General features: G+C 47.1%; 1 protein-coding gene and 1 non-coding gene across 2 annotated transcripts; one reads left to right on the top strand and one right to left on the bottom strand.

Moving 5' to 3' along the window:
* Nucleotides 1–4,516: 4,516 nt before the first annotated feature.
* Nucleotides 4,517–20,002, bottom strand: LOC115308209 (neprilysin-1; the record flags this gene model as incomplete). The annotated part of the gene is made up of 11 exons (XM_029974545.2): nt 4,517–4,823; nt 6,302–6,547; nt 7,199–7,399; nt 8,628–8,897; nt 9,898–10,042; nt 11,363–11,492; nt 12,051–12,141; nt 17,576–17,746; nt 18,221–18,444; nt 19,468–19,712; nt 19,983–20,002. Coding segments are annotated over 11 exons (2,028 nt in total), but the record flags the coding sequence as incomplete, so codon positions are not given.
* Trnap-cgg lies at nt 13,826–13,897 on the top strand. The gene has a single exon. It is a non-coding gene; the product is annotated as a tRNA-Pro (tRNA).
* Nucleotides 20,003–20,250: the final 248 nt, after the last annotated feature.

Raw genomic sequence — 20,250 nt, 5'->3', positions numbered from 1 at the left:
AATTAACAATTACAGTACTTCTAATACCAAATAAGGACAAATATAAAACTATAGTTTAAACATATCTTGTGGCATTTGTTGCTTGTACTATTCGATTCGAAATTATTCGGCCAAAATCACTATTCACTTTGAATTCGATTCGGACCCGAAATCCTCTATTGGCCTATGCCTAGTATTTCTTTTGTTCGATAATACCGTTTCCATTTATGCTCTAGAAACCAAGACAAGTGGCAAATCTGCTGCCATGGTTCATTTTTAAATGCGTGAGCATTTGTTGCCCTGGTGCATGCAGCCGTCTGGTTAGGACTGGTGGACTCTCGCTCTGCTTATTTCAATCATATATAAGAAGGAAAGAGTCTTACACGCTCCGAACGACGCACCGCTGTTGACACACTTTTCTTACGATGTCATTGAGGCGTCTACACATGGTTTCGCTTCCCCAGCATGCACGACGTACGCGACACCGTAAAACCGGGGTGCTGCGACGACGCCCTTGGCACGAAACCGCCGACACCAGGGAGAAAAGATTTACTCTAACTTTAAAGACAACAGTATGCAGACTGTAGGCAGTGATCGAGGGAAGCTGATGGCTGTATCCGACAATACTCATCAATCAGAGCCGACGCCGAAGAGAACAAAGTAACTGTCCGAACACAACAGTATGCGGACCGTTGCGAGGTCGGAGTTCCCATCTTTCACCAAGTTGGAGCCCATACGCTACATGTTAATGCATCTCGTCGAGAATTAACTTAACAAATAACCATCCTTTCAATATCTTTTTTTTTTTTTTAGTTTTTCTGCATTAGAGAGTTTGACAGTTGGTATTAATGCGTGAATATTCCAAGCTTCAAAATATCACTCAGTTCACTTAGATGGCTAACTCCATAGTAATTTCGTAAATTGTCTTTTTCTCAAGAGACTTCACAGCTCCGTTGAGTGCGCTTTTTCCTTTACATGGCGGCACTGCGACGAAGTAGCACCTGCGGCAGCGGTGCTCGGCAGTACCACTTGACCGCAGTGCAGCTAGGCGCGTAGGGAAAAATGTTGCTCTAAGCGTGTTTTGTAATTTTTTTCTAACAAAATATTTGTTTAGTTTTTGGATATGTGGCACCTTTAGTGCGCTTTAAAGTTTCATGCTAAAAGCGGGGCTATTATGAAAGTATCGAAAACAACCCAATACGCTGCAAGCGGTAGCATTCGCAGTTTGGGGTCGTGCTGCCTAGACATACATTAGGATATGCTAAAATGCCCGATTTTTTTATTGAAGATACTCATACATCAATGTTTACTTGCCTTTTGAGGAGAAAGTGCGGGATGTCAGTTAGTGAAGACTATACTTGCCTAGAAAGGGTATTCCCAAAACTGGCCATTGTTTACTTAAGAAACTGTTTTAACACGTGCAGATAAACCTGTTTTTCCTAAAAAAAAAATGAAAGCCGTTTACTACTACCTGTAGCGCCGAATTAGAGCGCAGCTCTTGAGGAGGAGGATGGAAGGATACTGAGGGGAGGCTATACCCCTTCTCCCTCCTCCTCACCTCGTCAACCTGCGTGACCTCACGGTTATGGCGACGGCGACGCCGCTCACGCCGGAAACGGGCGCCTAAGGCCTGGTTCACACTTGCGAATCAGCGGGCGAATCTGCAAGAATTCGGCCGCCGGGCGTAGCGTCCACTGTGCATTGCCGCGGCCGATTCCGCTTCGGCGGCAGCGGATTAGCTGTAAGTGTGAACCAGGCCTAAGAGCTGCGCTCTAAAACCAATTGAATTACTGGGTCATTCCATGCTAGACGACCTAACTTTGTACAAAAATGCATTACCTTTGCGCAGCGCAAATTCGTCTCCTTGCGCGGAGCTTGCAGTGACGTCAGGAGGCTGAGCTCTGACTGAACAGTAGTGGGTAGACCTCGAGGCAGCAAGCTGCCTTGAGGACCACCCAATACTCTTCAATGAGAGCTCGGCGTTCTGACGTTACCACAATCCCTGCAAAAGAAGCAGACGAACTTGTACTTTGCAAATGCATTTTAACTTTTTTAGTACATTTGTGGCAACAAGCACCAGGTCTACCTGAAGTCCCTTGATAAAAGTGTTTTCACAAGTACCGCCAACCATTGTTGTGGAACTGCGCAAGACACGTGCCACGATCGGGTGCTCCGCTGCCATTCGCTTCCAAGGGCCGCTCCTTTCAGTGCTGCGCCGCCATTTGCTTCCAAGGGCCGCTCGAGACCTGGGCCACGTGCGCTCGCGGATTTGGCGCTACTTGCAAAGACAAACGAAAATATATCGAGGGGCTTTAGGTCTACCTAGTGCGATTTCTTTCCCATGAAGCTCATAAATAAGACTATCTGAAGGTCAGAATTACTGTCCGTGTTCCCGACACGACAACGCTGCAGGTGTGAAATTTAGCCAGCACTGTGAACTGTTAATGTAGGATCTTTAAACTGCATGACATAGTAGTGATTACATGACTGAACGCCGTTACGATGTTCCTCCGTAGTGAAATTTTCAATGGCGAAAATTCTACAGGATTTTCGAGTTTTAAGTGCGAGTTATCTCTGTTAGAAGCTGTGGTAGGTTAATACACGGCCGTCATTATATATATATATATATATATATATATATATATATATATATATATATATATATATATAAGGGTTTGAAGGAATATTTAATTGTATCCTTTATTTTTTCAACAATGCTAAAGTAATTTGGAAATTTGGACAAAATCCTTAAATCATATTGGAAATATAATATATAAGACTACGATGACAGACAGTCGTACCAGGTGAGTGCGGCTCTATGTTCTAGCCCCAGACGTCAATGCATCAAGTGTGGCAGCCATCTACTTCGACTGGGCCATCTGGAGCCGTAGCCCTCACCCTAGTGAGCGACCACACCATCAAACCGCCAAGGTTTTTCTACCTAAAAACGTTCATTGAACAGCCCTTTGTTGTTCGAATAACTTTGCTTTAGCTCGCTTGGCTGACTCGCTTGAACAAATACCGAACCTCCGAGACACGCGCAGCGGTTTTCGCGACGTTCAGAAGAGCATGTCGTCCTCCTCTTGCGCCTTGTATAATAGGGAGTTTTAGTAGACCGTGTTTTCCCTCTCCGCTAGCCCTCCGCTACGAAGAATCCGCCACTGCGCCTGCGCACCGATGGCCTTGGCTGTAGAGTTCCGGGTAGCGGAGGGGCTTAGCGTAGGGGGAAACACGGTCTACTAAAACTCGCTATTGTATTATCCCATAAACACCCTCACCCGAGGCATCCTACCTCGGGCTTCCATGATACGGACTGTCGCCTTTCTGCGGTGAAATGGCTCTGCTGAGTCATTAATTAATAGTGAGTTTTAGTAAACCGTGTTTCCCGCTCCGCTAAGCCCTTCCGCTACCCGGAACTCTACAGCCAAGGCCATCGGCGCGCAGGCGCAGTGGCGATTCCGCGCTCCGCTCTGCAGTGCGGCTGCACGAAAACGATCTACTAAAACTCCCTATTACTGATATTATTGTTGTAACTAATATTCTGTAGCTTTTGTTGTGAAGATATGTTTCATGTTGAAAATGTTGAAAGCTTTGTTGTCAATGAGGAAGATAAATAAGAACTCGGATAGGTGGTTGGCATGATATATTTTGTGCATGGCTTAGAACTTGGGTGCCGAATTATCGAAGGGAGGCAAAATTGTATTATATTCTAGAAGCAAAAAGTCAACTTAATTTCAGTTTCAAAATAAATTGACATACAAGGAAAAAAAGGAAACAAACCGGCTACTAAAATAGACTTGACGAAAATTGTAGCTGGCTACGGTGAGGTGCCTATTTTCCCGGCCCATTTTAAGAGAGCGCGCAGAAAGGTTATACTGAAGTTTGTTGAAGAATCCTTAAATAGAAATATGGTAATGAGAGTTTTATTGATCATTATTATATTTTTCCCAAATAATATAGTATAAAATAAGGATTTTATTGGGACTGCACGGCTATTTGAATCAATCGGCTTTTTCAGCTTTCGTTTTTCTTTCTGATCAACGAATAGAACTTCCCTAGTATCACGAACTGCGAACCCGCCGATCGAAATGAATCAGAACCAAAAATGAGCAATGTGATCAGATCTAGACTGGTGTGCTCGTTCGACCCCAGCCTTGACCAGCCTCGATAATGCTTTTTTATGTGGCACTGTTTCTGGCAGCTCACTCTGGCTCACACACTTGCGTTTGCTTACAATCGAGTTCTTGCGATCTTACGAAGAGAGTAGAGAGCATGCTGGCACCATCTATGAGGTGGTCCTGGAACTGCATTCCACTAGGGCAAAGGTTTTGCGGTACTTAAAAAAAGTAAATTGTGCGTGCTATCTATGGGAGGAGTGTTTCTTTATAACATTGTCAAAAGTTTTTTCAAGCCAATAAAGAAAGAATGATGCGCGAAATATACAAACGGAAATCCCAAGCATTCCCCAACTGCCCAATAGATGGCGCAAGATGGGCTTTACTCTCGTCGTAAGGGGTCTTGAACACTCGGTAAGCAGTCGCAAGTGCGTGAACCGGCCTTTAGGGAAAAGGACACTGCCTCCGAGGTCTCATGCTTGCTCCAGGCGTGCAGTTGAAGGCTTTGAAGAACCGTTCATGCGCCAACAGCGGAGCGTTGCAGCGCCTGTACATCGACGAATGAACGTCGTCCTGTGCCTGATTGGCCCCGCTGCTGCTCTGGGGGCGGCCCTTGCTGTTGCACCACTTGAAGCACGAGCTCACGTAGAAGAGCTGCTCGTTGCTGAACTGTGCCACGCCGGATGGCGCTTCGGGCAGCATCCTTCGTCGGAACGCCTTGGCTGCCACCTGTACGTGAGCGGAGAGTTTCCCCGGATGCGGCATAGAACGATTGACTGTCTGTTGCGGGTTGAGAATAGCGGGACAGGTACCTTCCTCAAAGCCCTCATCTCTTTTCACTGTGTCATAGCGATCGCTGGAAGTGGATCGAAATCGTTAGTCCATGGAGAGCATAGGGCTTTGTAGGAGGGTCTTCTGTTAACCTCCAACAGGCATGCAACGACGTCATACTGGCTACCATTGAGATGATCTCGTTGCTGAGCGGATACTTTCTGTTGTCATTTCGCACCCCGAAATTAGTTCTCCTTGTCAAGAACAAGTGGAAATTACCGCCAGCCGGTGAAAGGGCATACTATATTTTGTTTCAACGTAACTCGGCAAGGACTACAGTCATATAACGAGCCAGAGCTATGCATGTGACAGCATACCGTCGACGTACATTCCAACACACTCACTTGCCATCACGTGCTTCGCCATTTACCAAGTGATGCTGAGGCCAGAGGGAGGGGGAAGTGGTGACATCCGGTTCCGGTAAGTCGTCTGTAGCCACGACCCATTTCTGCGCTCTCCCTAGTTGTTTGCATGTAACCAATTTTTCATTGGCATGGCGCAGCTCGATCAGGACGTAAATGGACTCGAGTGAGCTGTAGAATCCTGCCTCCACGCACAGACAGCATATACTACAGGGGGTTTTCACATGACGTCAATCCACTATTTTGTTGTTAAAATGAGTGAATGATAAAATGTTTTAGTTATCAGGGAAAAAAAACGGGCACGATGAAAAAAGTTTTTGTGCACTACCGATTTTAAGGGGTGTCACGTGGATGCTCGAAACACTCGCCCTCAGGACGCGCCAGACAACTCCTGACAACAAAATGGTGAGCGAATTACGCTAGTTAAAACGCCCTATTCGGAGCGAAAGTTTTTCCGCTTGTTCAGCATGCAGGGGGTTGTGGTGACACAAGAATGCTGAACTCTAATTGGCTCCGATTGAAAGGATAGTGTGTAGTCCTCAAGACAGCTAGCATTGAGGTCTACCCACTATCCTTCCAATCAGAGACAAGCATGGGGCGATAGTTCGCCAGTCTGGGATTTCTCGCGAAAGCTCCATACCGACAAAAAAAAAAAAAAAAATCCCAAGGTGCGAATTTAGCCAGCGCCATGTAGAAGACAAGGTCTCTTCCTTTCCTGCCCGCCCGCCCGCCCGCCCCCGCCCCCCCCCCCCCTCAGAAAAAAACAAAGCAAAAAACATCGCATAGACTGCGTTAGCATCGCCATCAGCGCGTCTCGCAACGATCTCAACGCTAGCACGCGTGTCGTCGCCAAGGCTGGCCAAGGCTGACGCGTCTGCCACCTTGCGGCGACTTCCGTCGAGTTTTGCCGTGTTTGCCGCTTGGGGCGGGTCGGGACTCTACCCCAACGATGACGTATTGAGCAGGCCTTGTCTTCCGGGCGGCATAGCCCAGGGCAGTGGGCCAGAGGCGTACCGTCAGGCCCAAAGCGTCCGCGTAGTCTTCGCCCTCGGTGACCCAGGGCAGGTTGACGGGCACCAGGTACATGTCACGCAGGCAGAGCTTGCGGTCTTGGATGCGGCTCCGCGTGATCGGCGAGTACCACTCGCGGTACAGGCCGTCAGCGTTGGCCGGAGCAGCGTCCACGTCGAAGGCGTGGCTTACCTCGTGCGCGAGCACGTGCGCCATGCCGCCGTACGTGGCCGCCGGGAGCTGGGGCACCTGAAGGCCGCGGGACAGTTCACTTTTATGATCTAGGATTTTGACGTTGTCTACGTAAGGCCAGCGCAGTGTACTTATTGGACGCGAGCTCTATTCTTAACTATCTAGGTGTCCACCTACAAGCCTTTCTAATGTCCCGCAGTGGGAGGAGCATTTTTGTTATTGAGTGTGTGCCTTCAGTGACCCACGACTTTGACTATCTTTGGTGGTTGTGTATAAACCACACAAAACGGCACGTGACCACGGAGAAGACGGTGAGGGCGACTCAAGCCGCCCAGTTCTCGATCGACGGTTTTCGGGCGGAAAGAAAACGAATTTCGAGCCGCAAATTGTGCTCTGGCTAACCGGGCTCTTCTATGTCATGTACAAATAACAACCTTGGCGAGCATAAACACCTTGCCAGTGTCCCTTTAAGATGTAGGTAGCTCACTGGTTGTCTGAATCTTCAAAACGTTTCCAAATATTCACAGTAAGAACGGCTCTACTGAAGGACACGCGGACTCAGCGTCCTCCCGTAGTGAAGTATACCCCTCCACTACCATTCCCGACGCCCATCACGGAAATTAGGAACACCTCCCGAGACTGACAATCATAAAGTGTTTTGACTCGAGACAGTACAGCGGCAGGAGGGCGGTAGGTACATCAACTCACGAGGAGAGGTGGCAGCATTATCGAGGTTGGTATCACGATGATATGGTAGTAGGGAAGAAAGATGGCATTGACCAGCGGCACCGAGAACCAATCGTTGTCTTGTCGAGCCATGGCTTTCTTGAGGAACCGATTCCTCTGAACGCGGACCATTCGCTTCGTCTCCATGTAGGCACGGCCGAAAGGAGGCTTTACGGTTTCGCGCTGAAATAATAAAAAAAAAAAAATACTATTAGAGAAAAAAGATGTCTCAGTATACGCTCTGTAAGCTGACAAATGTCTGTCATTTGCACATGTAAAATATATTGAAATTAAGGATGGGCAGGTCAGTACCCGGACAACATCGAGACACTGTAAGCGCGGCTACGAAGTAGTCAAAAACTTAAGCGCGTTAATAGGCAGGCGCGTAATTAGCAGTCGATCTTTTATGCCGTGTTGCAAGTTTCCGAACTCGTAGCGGCTAAAATATTCACACTTTAGTAGGTTCAGCATCAACACCTATTAGCGGCGAGATGTTTTGGTGGCGCCCTCTTATGGTTCCCCCTTGTGACGTCATTACCTTGCAAACAACAAGTTCGATGGTGTTTGTTATTAGCATGGTGGAAGCTTGAAATCATTGCGCTCTCAAAGCAACACTGCCAACACCGTCAAAATTAAAGTTCTTTCATTCCTCTTATTTCCGTCGATGATAAATCCCCTTTCCGACGTCATAGTCATCGTTCGGCCAATCGTGGAAGGCCGACCACAGTGACGCTTTCGGTCGCGCACGTCGCCAATACTTCCTATCACCGTATAAGTGAGAGCCCAGTAAGTCTAGAAAAAAAACGCAGAGACGCACAGACTGAAACCGGCCGACGCACGGTACTCCCACCGAAGGGCGGCCAAGTAGAAGCTCAACGGCTATCAGCAGCACAGCTAATTCCACGGTGGAAAAAGAGGCGTTTGAACGGCGCGTCTTCGCCATGGAACGAGTGTGTCGAAGGTTCGCTCGCATTTCTGACAAACGCCGTTCCGGAACATGACGGGGGCTCGAGGAACTGGCCTTTTTCGAGCGCACATCCTCAAGAACGCCCGGTGGCCCTGCGGGGAGATGCGCAAAGCCCGAGTGAAATTTCGTCCCCATTTCTGGCCTTGCTTGGACGCCTCTTCCTTATTCCAAAAATTCAAAGGGGAAACCCCGGGGTACGCGTCCAGTCATTCCGATTACGCAAAAGCTGTTGGCCCCGCGGCCATTGGATTTTCCCGGAGTTAGAAACGTTCCCCAGTAAAGTATTCGGTGGGTCTTAGGTACGACCTAACCCTCGGTTTCTTTCCATGTCATGGCGACAAAGTATACTGCCGCCTTTGTCAATTTCCCCGCTCCGGCTTTCGACCTCTTGTGCTAATCTTTTGTTTTCGTGTCGACTGCGCATCGTAGGAAGTTTCGATGTACCAGAAAGGAATAGCGAGTCTCCAGACTGTGCTTGGTGGCGGCGATGCTCGGATAAGCGACGATGTTCCTGAGTGCTCGCAGGCGGTCCAGGGCTATGCTCTTGGTAGACTCGTCCATCCAGTCGAAAAAATGGGACATGGACTCCCGAACGTCGTCCAGGAGGCTGCTGGTGGCTTTCCAGTCGTCTGGAGTCACGTGCTGTTCGGTCAAGAACCAACTTAGCGGGTAGTCCGCCATTTCCGAGACGAGGTCCAGGCACTGGTACACGGCCTACAAGAAGAGGCGTAGCACAGCGGACAGAAGGCACATTAAACTGGTATTTGTTCGCTAAATTGATAGACCCTTTTCAAAAGTGCTCGCAATCGTGCAGAGCCTATGCGAACATTTTCCGACTCCACCATTTGTTTTTCTTTGACGCGTATTTTGTAGATGTGTTGGACTCGAGCCCTGCCTCAGTGTTTGGCGAGGTAAAGAAAAATACTCTACTTCTATGCAGTAAACGTAAAAACACAATTTTCCGGAGTCTTTCGTTCAGATCACAACTATCTCTCTTTCCCATCTTTAAACACTAAGAAAGTAGCAAACTGAAGCATGTTTAGGGAATGAAAATAGAAGAGTTATCATTCATGCACAGGTGTTCGAGATCAAAATGTTTTGGAAGATTTAATAGCAAAAATAGTTCAAGATTGTTCTGGAAGGTAACATTTTTGTTTCATGTTTAATGTTTATAATGTACCTTCCAAAACACGTGAACTTTTTTTTTGCTTTCTTCCACTTGCTTAGCACTAAATTTGTTAGTATACACACGTTCTCAAAAAAACCGCACATGGGTCTTCGTTGAGACAAAATTACGGGACGACAGAAATTAACCTCTCAGACGGGAATGTCCCTGTCGAAATCGGACGCCTGCCCACCCTATCTCGGGTGTCCGAATCAACGGCAGGCGGAAGTAGAGCAGTGCTCCCGCCTATCTTTCGAGGCCCGACCCGGCCCGGGGCTGTTCCCAAGTCTCACCCGACCGAGGTCCGGCTTGATGGGATGCATACCTGATCTGGCACGGCCCGAGCCCTGCCCGGCCTGAGATTTCTCGACAATGGGAGAAAATGTTTGCCGTGGTCTCGGGCCCTGCTCAGGCCCGAGAACGACGCGTAGTACCCGGCTCGGCACCACCCGCGGGCCGGTGCAGAGCTGAAGAACACTCATTCAGGTACGTTAAAGCGGGTTGGCTGGGTATATGCTGGTTGTCCTAAATGACGGCTAGAGAAAGTACCCGCGAAAGTGGGTCCTGGGCGTTGGCGAAGACCCGGTGTGTAAGCGCGGCTCCCATGTGGTACGCCAGCACCCAGCCAGCCATGGAGGCCACGGAATGCTGCCTCCTCAGGGACTCGAAACTCCTCACGAAGTCTCCAATGTTCCTGCGGATCAGTTACAGTGGTATAAAAATGGTGCCCAAATCGCAGCGTAGGTTCTCATTGAAATGCGATAAAATGTAGCACCGTCTTGCACGTGCGTTTACATTCCTTTATTAAACTGCTTAGGAAATGCCGTAGAAATTCTAGCAATATTTTTCGTTAACATCTATGAAGTCTTCAATCGCCTGTAAAACCAAATCACACGATTGCTTGATCTAACTGTTCACTTCCCGCGACCAACCAACGACTTTTGTTGCGGCATTACTACAATTCGAAATGTTTCTATTCAACTATATGAACATAAACATGTGTGTAGAAACATAAGACCCTTCATAACAGTATTTAAGAAGATCGTGATTTATATAACACTTTTTTTTGCACAAATGAAGAAGGCAATATAGCAGATGCGTGCCTCCTGCTTCATTGGTTACAAACCAAGCCACGGACGCGAAAGTACGTCCTGTTCGCTCATGAATGCCACCGCATTTAAAAGCCTGGGAATATCTGCGACACACGCGTTTTTGCGTACTGCGCAAGCCGTCAACCTCTGGTCCTTGCAAATCACCTAAACGCATAAAGGAGAAAGATTAGTGGAGGCATAGGCGCATACCTGTGGATATTCCACGTGGATATCCGTGGGGATCCCCAATCAAATGAGCGGATTCGAGAAAATACTGAGCAAGTTTTGTGGAACGCGGATTGCATGAGGATCAGGGGCAAAGCTGCTGCTGGTACATAGTCGAAATTTTTTTTTCTACTTAGTTTATTTTTTAGTAACTGGAGGCATCATTTTCTTTCTTCAATTTCGTAATAACTAAATTTAGCGATACTAAGTAGCACACAGCAAAGGATAAAGGCCTGAGATTTCGAAGATATAGTTAGTTGGGGTAGCTAAAAATAATCGCCTGCATTTCCGCACCATATTTGCCGTACGGACGTGAGTAAGTTTTTCTTCCGATTTTGGTCCACTTTGAACCGATTTATGTCCTAGGAAGAAGCTCATGATGTAGGTTCCAGGATGCAGTCACTCACGCCCTCTGTCAGTCGAGGCACCCGCTGCTTTTGTTTTAGTCCCGAATCTCCCGAACAACAAGAAGGGGAAGGAGCCGATGGGGAGAAGGAAAGTCGCGCTGTATCGTTCTCGGCAGCGTGGTTTATCTCCTCGCTGAAATCGTATACGCACAGGTCGACTCTGATACGATTTTCAAAAATCGTGCACATCTCTTTTTGCCGTGCGCGGCCGAAATCGTGTCCTGTGAGAACAGCCTTCATCCAAACCGGGCTACGAACTTTGGGTCGTCATGGAAACAGCGTTAACGGTACCTCAGGAAGCCTTCGTCCAAGAAATGCATCTCGTCGTCGAGGCCGAGGCTGACGCCCTCGGGAAGGTAACGGTTGATCGCTGCCAGCCAGCGCTCAGTCGTGAGTAGGCCCCGAGACAACAGGCTCACGTCTGCGAAAAAGACCCTTTGATCGTGAAAGTTTTCGCTCTTGTCCGTTCTAAAAAATGGCAGGCAACCTTCTGTTTGTTTATATTACGCAGAAAAAAAAAAGTATTATCGTAAAAAAAGAAATAGCTAAAAATCTCGGCGCAATTAAATGTCATCAAGTCAGGGGCACTGAGCGACGTAGTAAGCGCAAACATGACCTTTTTTGGGGTTTTACGAACGAAGGGGTGTGGCCGCTCCTGAACTGGAACCAGCGTCACCTAAAACTACCAAAGCCCACAGCGGCGTACGAAAACCAGCACAGTGGCTTTGCCATCTAGGAAGTGTTGTTGTCTAACAGCTGAAAAGAACCAAATACAACGAAGCTCAGTCAATACCACACTATAGTAGAGAAGGCCTGCACCTTTGCCCCCAAAACGTCATTACTAGTGGATCCACGCAGCGCTCGCTTGGGGCGAATCGAAGATCCGCTAACGATGACGTCACGCAGAGGCCTTGTCTCCTAGGTGGTATTGCAGCTCAGTAACCCGCATCATGGACGATGAGGCCCAGTGTATACTTACCTTTCATTTTGATATAGGCGGGCTTTCCCGCGTCTCCGACCGAGTCTTTGGATAACAGCAACGAGAAGGCACTGACAGCAGCTTCGATTACCTTGGAGACGAGAACGCCCGATTACAAGACTGTAAGAACTAAGCCTAACGTGGGCACACGGTTTCGGACACGGTCAATTTGATCTTTGTTTTGTTCTTGTTTTTTTTTCCCCGTTAGAGCGGTCTAGATTGCGAGAGTCCTACCAGAAATTTCAGCTGTCTGAAGCACTTGGTGTGCGCTTGCAAAGTACTACGTGGCAAAAGCTGCCTGTGTTTTCGGTGCATGCCAAAGGATCTCTAAATGCATCGCATTTATACGTCCTCTGACGTTCTGGTGTCCCGTGACCACTAGGCGTGACGCGAGGCCGCGTGACGTGACCGCATGACGTCGCTGTGTCATTCGACCTCATGGTGTCAGAGTTTCAAGTTGCGCCAAGTTACCGTCATGGAACAACAAGGTCACGCGGCCCTGCGGCCATGACGAAGTTACTGTGTCACGTGACATCGCGGTGTGACGTAAACGAAACATCACGTGTCACAATGACGTCGGCGTCACGTGACGATTATCACGCCTATGAAAGTACTCAGGTGACAGACACCATGAGGTTGTCGACGCTATAGACGCCAGGAGCGCTGATTGGCTCTGATGGAAGGACAGTGAGTAGGCCTCAAAGCAAGCTGCCTTGTGGTCTACCCACTATCCCTCCAATTGGAGCCAATCAGAGCTCGGCGTTCTGACGTCACCGCAACCCCCGCGGCAAAAGCAGACGAACTTATACTCGCCGTATTGGCTTCGAATATTTCCGAAAGGGAAAGCTTACGAGTTTACTGCTATATTTCGTCCCACCAGACATGAAACGACAGCCGAAGCTGCGAGTTGCCAGGACCAATCGCGGAGCCCCATGCCCCATCGCTTCTCTTTCTCTCCCCGGCTATAAGGGAAAGAAATGTAGCGAGTAACTGTCACCAATTCGTTACTGGCAACGTAACAGTGAATTAAATTACGAGTTGCACTTTCATAAATGAGTGAGTTCATTACTAAGTTGCATTAAATAACGGATTACAAGTAACTTTGCTATTTGAACTTCAGATTGGGCGAGTTGGTTGTTCATGTTAATCGACGTTGCAGTGCAATCAAGAAACAATCACTCAAACTTTCACACAGACAAGTAACAAAACTCTCACGCATCACGCAATACAAAGTTGTTAGTGAGCGCTGTGTGAGAGTTTTGTTCCTTGTGTGTGTGAAAGCGTGAGTGACAGTTTTTTTTTAGCGCTCTGCAACTTTGACCAACATGACTTTGTTAGTTCCAACACGTTAACTCCCATCTGGTGCCATGCAATAATCAGGAGGTACATAAAAGGCATTCGATAAGATGAGAGCACGGCATACAAATATACCAGTAAGGGCATGGCCTTATGAGCATTTGGATAACCAAGGCATTTCTTTGTTTACATGTTGATCATCATTTCCTTTTGAGTATAGACGCTTTACACACGCGCCAGAATACAGCCGCCATTGCTGACCTTCTCTTGTTTTACCGAGATACCGTGGCACTGAAATTGGTGTGGACGAGCCTCCACAAAAGCCAATGCTGGGGAGAAAGACAGAATAAAATCTAAGATGGCAATAACCTAGCCTGCTATGGTAATAATGAAGTGAAGTAAACGTAATAAGGGAAAACAAAAACTGAAGGTCAGTTATGGCGGTGCGCATGCACAGCTGCTGCAAAGCGTCTATAGCTGGCTCGTTGGTCTAGGGGTATGATTCTCGCTTCGGGTGCGAGAGGTCCCGGGTTCAAATCCCGGACGAGCCCTTTTTTTAATCAATCCCGCGTGGTTTTACTTTTTTGATTCTAAGCTGAGTCTGGGGTAAACGGGCCGAAATTTCGAGCAGTGGAAGGTTTGAGCACATGCACATTTTTATTGAGCCATCCTCCTTAGGTATACTCTTTCTCGAGGTCGTCACTTAACTAGACAAAGGACGAACAACATTAATACGGCATTTGAATACCACTAAACAGTTACAAAAAAAAAGCTAAATGTTTGGGCAGTTTTAGACGCAAGTGATGAAGAACTCCTTGCTACTTTGCCTCTAAGAGAAAACAAAATACCCAGTTCTTTAACAATAAACTGTCGTAGTACGCTCAACGTAGGGCGTTGTCAGAACAACAGGGCAAAAACACCAACCCGACAAAACAGGCAGCTCTGCTACAAAGTGGAAGGGGACTCTCAGCAACTCGTACAAGTCTACTGTTAAGGTATCCAATAAAAAAAACCTAGAATATTGGTGGAAGAAGAGTAATCTCAGGACTCATTAAGGCTCACGTTCTTCCAAGCTTGAGCACAATTTTAGTTTAAAAGGGCGATGCAACAATTTTGTTTACTTTCAGTATAACCGCTTAGAATTATTCTTTGACTTGGCTACACGTCACTACGCACGTGACTCCCATATTCACGCGATGCATCTTTCTAGGGAGCAACCGTTTAGAGAAAACCGGAATTTCGCGAAATCGGCCTGTTCACACGTAGAGTTTGACGCGCGAAACCTGTGACGTACGAAGTGTGATAAAAATGTTCCGGGACTGGTTTTGTAATGTAAAAAGATAAGGCTCCAATCTACGCTGTGAACGTTGTTCAACACCGAAGCTGTTGTGTCACCTGCAACGATTGCCCACTGTACTATATATAGACCCTTTTTACGGTAGACGCAACCAGGTGGTGCTCTAGTCTTAGTTGTGCCAGAGAACTTCCGGTTTCTAAAAAGAATGAACAAAGGTTACTTTAACACCGCTGCTTGACATGTAGATGAAACGTTTAACCATCAATTTTCCAGGTGAACGCAAAAAAAATGAAGGAGTGCGAGACCCGTGTTAAAATGTTTCGAGTATTCTTTCCGCGTGCAGCGGTGTCTAATAGCTTTATTGCCTCAAAACTCTATCGTAGTACGTGTTGCAGGTGTTACACTACTCGCGTGTCAATATCCAGCGTATGCACCTTGTGTTTGCTATTTTTATTTGGAGCTCGGTATGGGAGAGGACAAGCCGAACCAATCTTTTTCGTCGTGTCAAAGATGGCGGGCTGGGTCTGTCACATCCTTTTGTCAGACAACTTGTGAATCGGTTTGTTTTTCTAGGGGACCAGAAGGACCCTTATCTGCGTTCAGTCATTCAGGTACGTTTGAGAAGTGCATTCCCCGAGTTTACTGTTTCGTCGGATACTGATTTCAGTCCTGCTGTACGCTGTATTTTGGAAGAGGCCGTGGCTGCGTATATCTTCTTTGCAAGCGCGTTTTTCGCTGGAGTATTTCTAGTGTGTGGCGGTAGTGCTTGATCAAAGTTCTGGTTGCTTCACTTTTCCTACTCCCCTGTACCGTTTGTTGTACAGTGCGGGACGTGGCCAGGATTTTTTGAAACGTATTAAGCGAATGAGGCCGGGTCTCCGTCTACAAGAGGACCTTTGTTTCTCTTCCAATTGCATGGTCAAACCCTGCCGGCCAAAGACGTTTTGGAGGGAAGGGGTATTCCCGTTGCTCGTTTGGTGAGCTGTTTGTTTTGCTAAGTTTCAAAGACGATAGAACACGCGTTCCTAAAGTGATGAGACGCAGTGTGCTTTTGGGACGTCCTTCAAAGGACTTCAAAAGAACAGTATTCCGTTTACGCCTCACGGCATCCGCCATCAGTTTGTGGAGGGAGGGGACAGCCTTGTACTTTATGAAATGATCATGCGTGTCGGCCACCGTAGTTTAACTTTGTGGCGATACCGTTTGGCGGACAGACACGCCGACATCGACGTGCGCCCTGCGTTTAAGTGTTTTGTAGAAACGATGTGCTGTATTTTTAAGGAAATGCTTGAGCTACAGCTGCCTCCTCCTGACTTTCTGCCACTTCTCGAGGAGCTGGCGACCTTCAAAGATGTTTGACTCTTTGACTGATTCAGGCACTGTGTGTCTATTGTTTTTTTTGTGATCTGTACGGCACCATATGCCAAAACCAGGCAATAAAGAAAACCGATTGTCTGCGTGGCCTAGTCAGTGTCTAGCTTGCAACAGGAGGATCATGGGTCCGAATACCGGCCCCGCCTACTAGTTTTCAAATATTTACTTTAAGGCGAATGAACTACTTATGAGCCAATCAAGATTTTCCCGTCCCAGCGACGCCGGAATTGTGGGCGATAAATACAACTTTTTATGGAACTAACGCGCGCAGGCAAAATTGGTTTTCAGTTTATTACTCCAGACGTGACAAGGAACTACTCCCACAATTACTCGACTCAAGATTACAAATTGTCGTTACTTTCGCTGGATATACCTTTGCGGTGTGATGCCCTGAATTTATTTATATTTATTTATTATAAGGAAAATCAGTCGAAGTTCCTAACCACCTGCACGGAATGGGGTTCATACAGCTAATTTCCATGGTTTCCATAAGGGGATCATTACAGCTAATTTCCATTGTTGAACTGGTATTTCAGAGGAAACAGAGTTCCAAAAAATGACAGGTAAAATTTCAAAGCAAATACCGATGTAAAAAATGAAAGACGTTTACAATACCATTGTAATACCGAATTCGAGCGCATCCCTTGAGGAGGAGGAGGGGAGGGTATGCCCCTCCTCCTCCTCCATGCCCTCACCTTCCCTCCTCCCTCCCTTCTCCACCGTGATGTCACTCGTGATCCTCAGGAGGTCATTCGTGACCCTTATGACGTCACTCGTAACCTTAGTGACGTCATTCGTGACCATCGTGACGTTACACGTGACGTCACGTGTGACGTCATTATGGGACACGTCCCATAATGCAACGCGCGGTTACGCCGACGGCGACGCCGCTCAAGCCAGAAATGGGCGCCTAAAAGCTGCGATCTAAAATTTCGAACCCCGTCGTAGTCAGGGCTTTCTCACGTTTGGGATTAATAAGACTAAGAGATCCAGACAAAACTTATCTCAACATGCAATAAAGCGGTTAATCATCATCAAACGTCTAATTGCCTCCGGATTATTAATCTGTTTATAAAGGTATCTCATAAGTTTTTCCCAATTGAAAGCACGCTTTCAACGATGATGCTTTAAAAAGCATCGTAGTTTTTTTAAAAGTGCTTTAAAGATGATTTAAAAAGAGCGGCTGAAAGTTTTCATTGTCATATTTACCATAAAATGCTCGTAATACTTTTTTACCTTTTTGTTATCTTTTACTGACAGTAATATCGACAAAGCCTCGAGGATAACGAAATAAATTAAAAATGCAAAGGAAGAAGGTACAATTATAGAAAGAAGAAGAAAAGAAGTCAAAGAAGCAAGATAAATAAAGGCATGTCACTGTAATTGAAAACTCTGGTTTCTATCATTCCTACAGGTTTTTACGACGCCTGATTTGCTGTACAGTTCGGACTCTTGGCTTCGCGAGTTTTCGCGACACCTTAAGTTAAATGGAATCTCCCCGTTTGGTCCGCCGCTTCGAAGTATATAATAAATTACTAGGCGACTAAAACGTCCTCACCTTTAATGAAAAGCGACCGTAGTCTAGCCCCGGCTCGAGGATCCTGGGAACTTGGGCGAACCAAATGTCTTTGTCGATGGTCTTGAACCACTGTGCGATCCAGGTGGTCAACGGCTCACTCCTGCTGATGCGCAGAATGGTCCCGTTGTCGGTGCGCAGATCGGTTGTTACCTAAGCAGGGCCAAGGAAGCCGTCGAGTGTTCTTCAGCAACAATCAGGTAAGACCTCTGGTTATTATGAACGAGAAACCAGTTCCTTCAGATATGCCTCTATATACTCTGTATGTGCACCTCAGACAACGCTACGATTTGATGAAGCCAATCAAACCAGTCATTTCTCTACGTTTGCTATCACCACACAAACCAATAACGCGCCGAGACTGCGATGTTCGGCGATTTCCTCATGTGCATGATTAGTTTATAGCTGTTAATAACAAAATCCGAAAAAAACGGCGAGCCGCTTGACTGGTCATGAATCATGGCGTTTTAATGTTAAACGGTGTGTAGACATTAGTGCACCGTAATTGAGTCGCGAGAATAAATGCAATACCTGTTAAATGGTTGAAGCACTCGTGACGCCAGGATGCGCAAAAACAGCAGCGGACTCAGTTATGCAACTTGGCACTGGCGTGACGCCAGGACTCACCTCGACATCGAAAAGTAGAGGAATGCCCCATTTCAAGGCCGAGCCCATGGCCAACTCGAGGATGTCGAAGATCTCGCCGTCCTTCACCTGTGGCCAGCTGAATCCGAAAGTTCGCAGAATCTCGTAGAAGGGCGAGAAATCTTCAGACTTCCTCATGTGCGTCAGCAGACAGTAGCGAAACGCCTCCCCAGCGTGGTCGGACACGGAGTACTGTTGGGGGTCAACTGAAACGGAGCCAGTGTGTTCATTCGATAAAATAATTGACGAAAAGAGTGACGAGTTCCTCGAGGTCATGGCTCATTGATTCATCGAGTATTTGTCAAAGCCTGTCTCATCACTGAGTGTTGTCATGGCAAAAGTCATGGCCATACACGAAGTGACAGCGTGCTAATACTTCTAGGAGCTACCTTAGTTTCGGTTCCCATGTGGAGACATCAGAAATGATGGATGCACGAGCAAAGGCCAGTGTGCTGAAATCCGCCAATGTGCACCCTACAATAAGATAAAATAACCGGCCGTTTATGATATCGGAAATACGTACACTGCAAACATAAAGAAGAGATGAGCACAAGAGTCGCGGACACAGAGGAGCTACGGTGCATAAACTATACCAAGAGCTGCTAGCTAACAACTTCGATTAGCTGAAAACAAATCTGAGCCGATTAAGCTGTACACACTGCGGACTAGCCTCAACACTCTTCGCACGAAAACTGCATTAGGTCCTCGACGCTCAAGTGCTCGTATTGGCTTCGATACAAGTTTCCGTTCGCAAGATGTCCTGGTACACGAACTATTTTCAAGACGGAACGAATTGATGAGCACAGCCTTTCGGGACATAAAGCGAATATGGTACACAAACTACCAAGGGCAGCAAATGACCACGTCAACCACCTGGGACACGGTCTTGAGACCGTGTGCCAGCTGGGCCTTTAAACAGAAGGCTGTTGGCACCTCGACAGGCAACATATTTTGCCCTTTGCGCCAATGAACTATTCCAGAAAAAAAAAAAATGAAAGCAACGTTCTCTTCTCAATATGATTTTTTTGTAAAACATTAATTGTTTGACTACACTTCACTAATTGTATTGAAAACAGGAGTTCCAGCAGACTGATGACAAAGCAGTTGTGTCCAATCTGGGCTCCGAGAGAAGGCGTAAAGGTTACGGCACAACGGCCCTCCTATTCTCAAGGTGTTACGTCAACAGCCCTAATCTTTCGCAACGTCACGGTGACAGTGGCGGAACTCACCGTATCGTGCTTGCTCGAGCTTCTTAAAAGCAGCAATAAGGATGTCCGATTGCAGCCGAGAGAACTCATTCGACTGTTCAGGATGACTCTGCGGCCAGCGCCCGCACACGAAACTGTAGAAGTCGTTGCACGGGTTTGCCGAGAGATCCAACGACATGCGCACTTCGGTGCTGTAGTCGTACTTCCGACCACGATGGAGCTTGAGGGTGCGACTGCCCCGAAAGATGTCCCTCAGGTGCCATTGTCTGTGACCCCGGTCGAATTTTGACGTTTATAAAAGAACAAGTGCGAGCTACCCTACGCTTCTTTACGAAAAAAGATGAGTCATCTAGCGAACGTATGAATTATAATCAGATATCAAGTTTCCACCATACTGCAGAGGGTTCCCGTGCCTATGGTTTCGCCCAAGGGACATTGAACGCGGCAAAGTTGGAGTCGTAGATCAAAAACGCGATCACTTACTGCCAGTCCAGTGCAACCCCTCATGCACTCTCCAATAAAGATCGTTCATTTACCTGGATGGCTGCAGGTAAGGGACCGAATCACAAGGCCCAATCAGTTATTAGATTGGCTCCACATCATTGGATTATGGTTCCTCCGCTGTCCATCGTAAAGTAAAAGGGAGCATGGGAGGGGAAAGCTGGACGCCATATTTGTGTGTGCTGCTCACTACACATGCTCAGATAGAGCTCACATTTATAGACTGGACCAGTAACCTTAAATGGGTCATGCAACGATATTCGCTTGGAATGCTTTTCACTTTATTCGAGCTTACTGGCACTA

The sequence above is a fragment of the Ixodes scapularis genome, unplaced genomic scaffold (assembly GCF_016920785.2).
Source record: "Ixodes scapularis isolate PalLabHiFi unplaced genomic scaffold, ASM1692078v2 PGA_scaffold11__112_contigs__length_91849675, whole genome shotgun sequence".
NCBI lineage: Eukaryota > Metazoa > Arthropoda > Arachnida > Ixodida > Ixodidae > Ixodes > Ixodes scapularis.
Note: the sequence above shows the minus strand (reverse complement) of the source record. Positions and strands in the feature narration are given on the sequence as shown.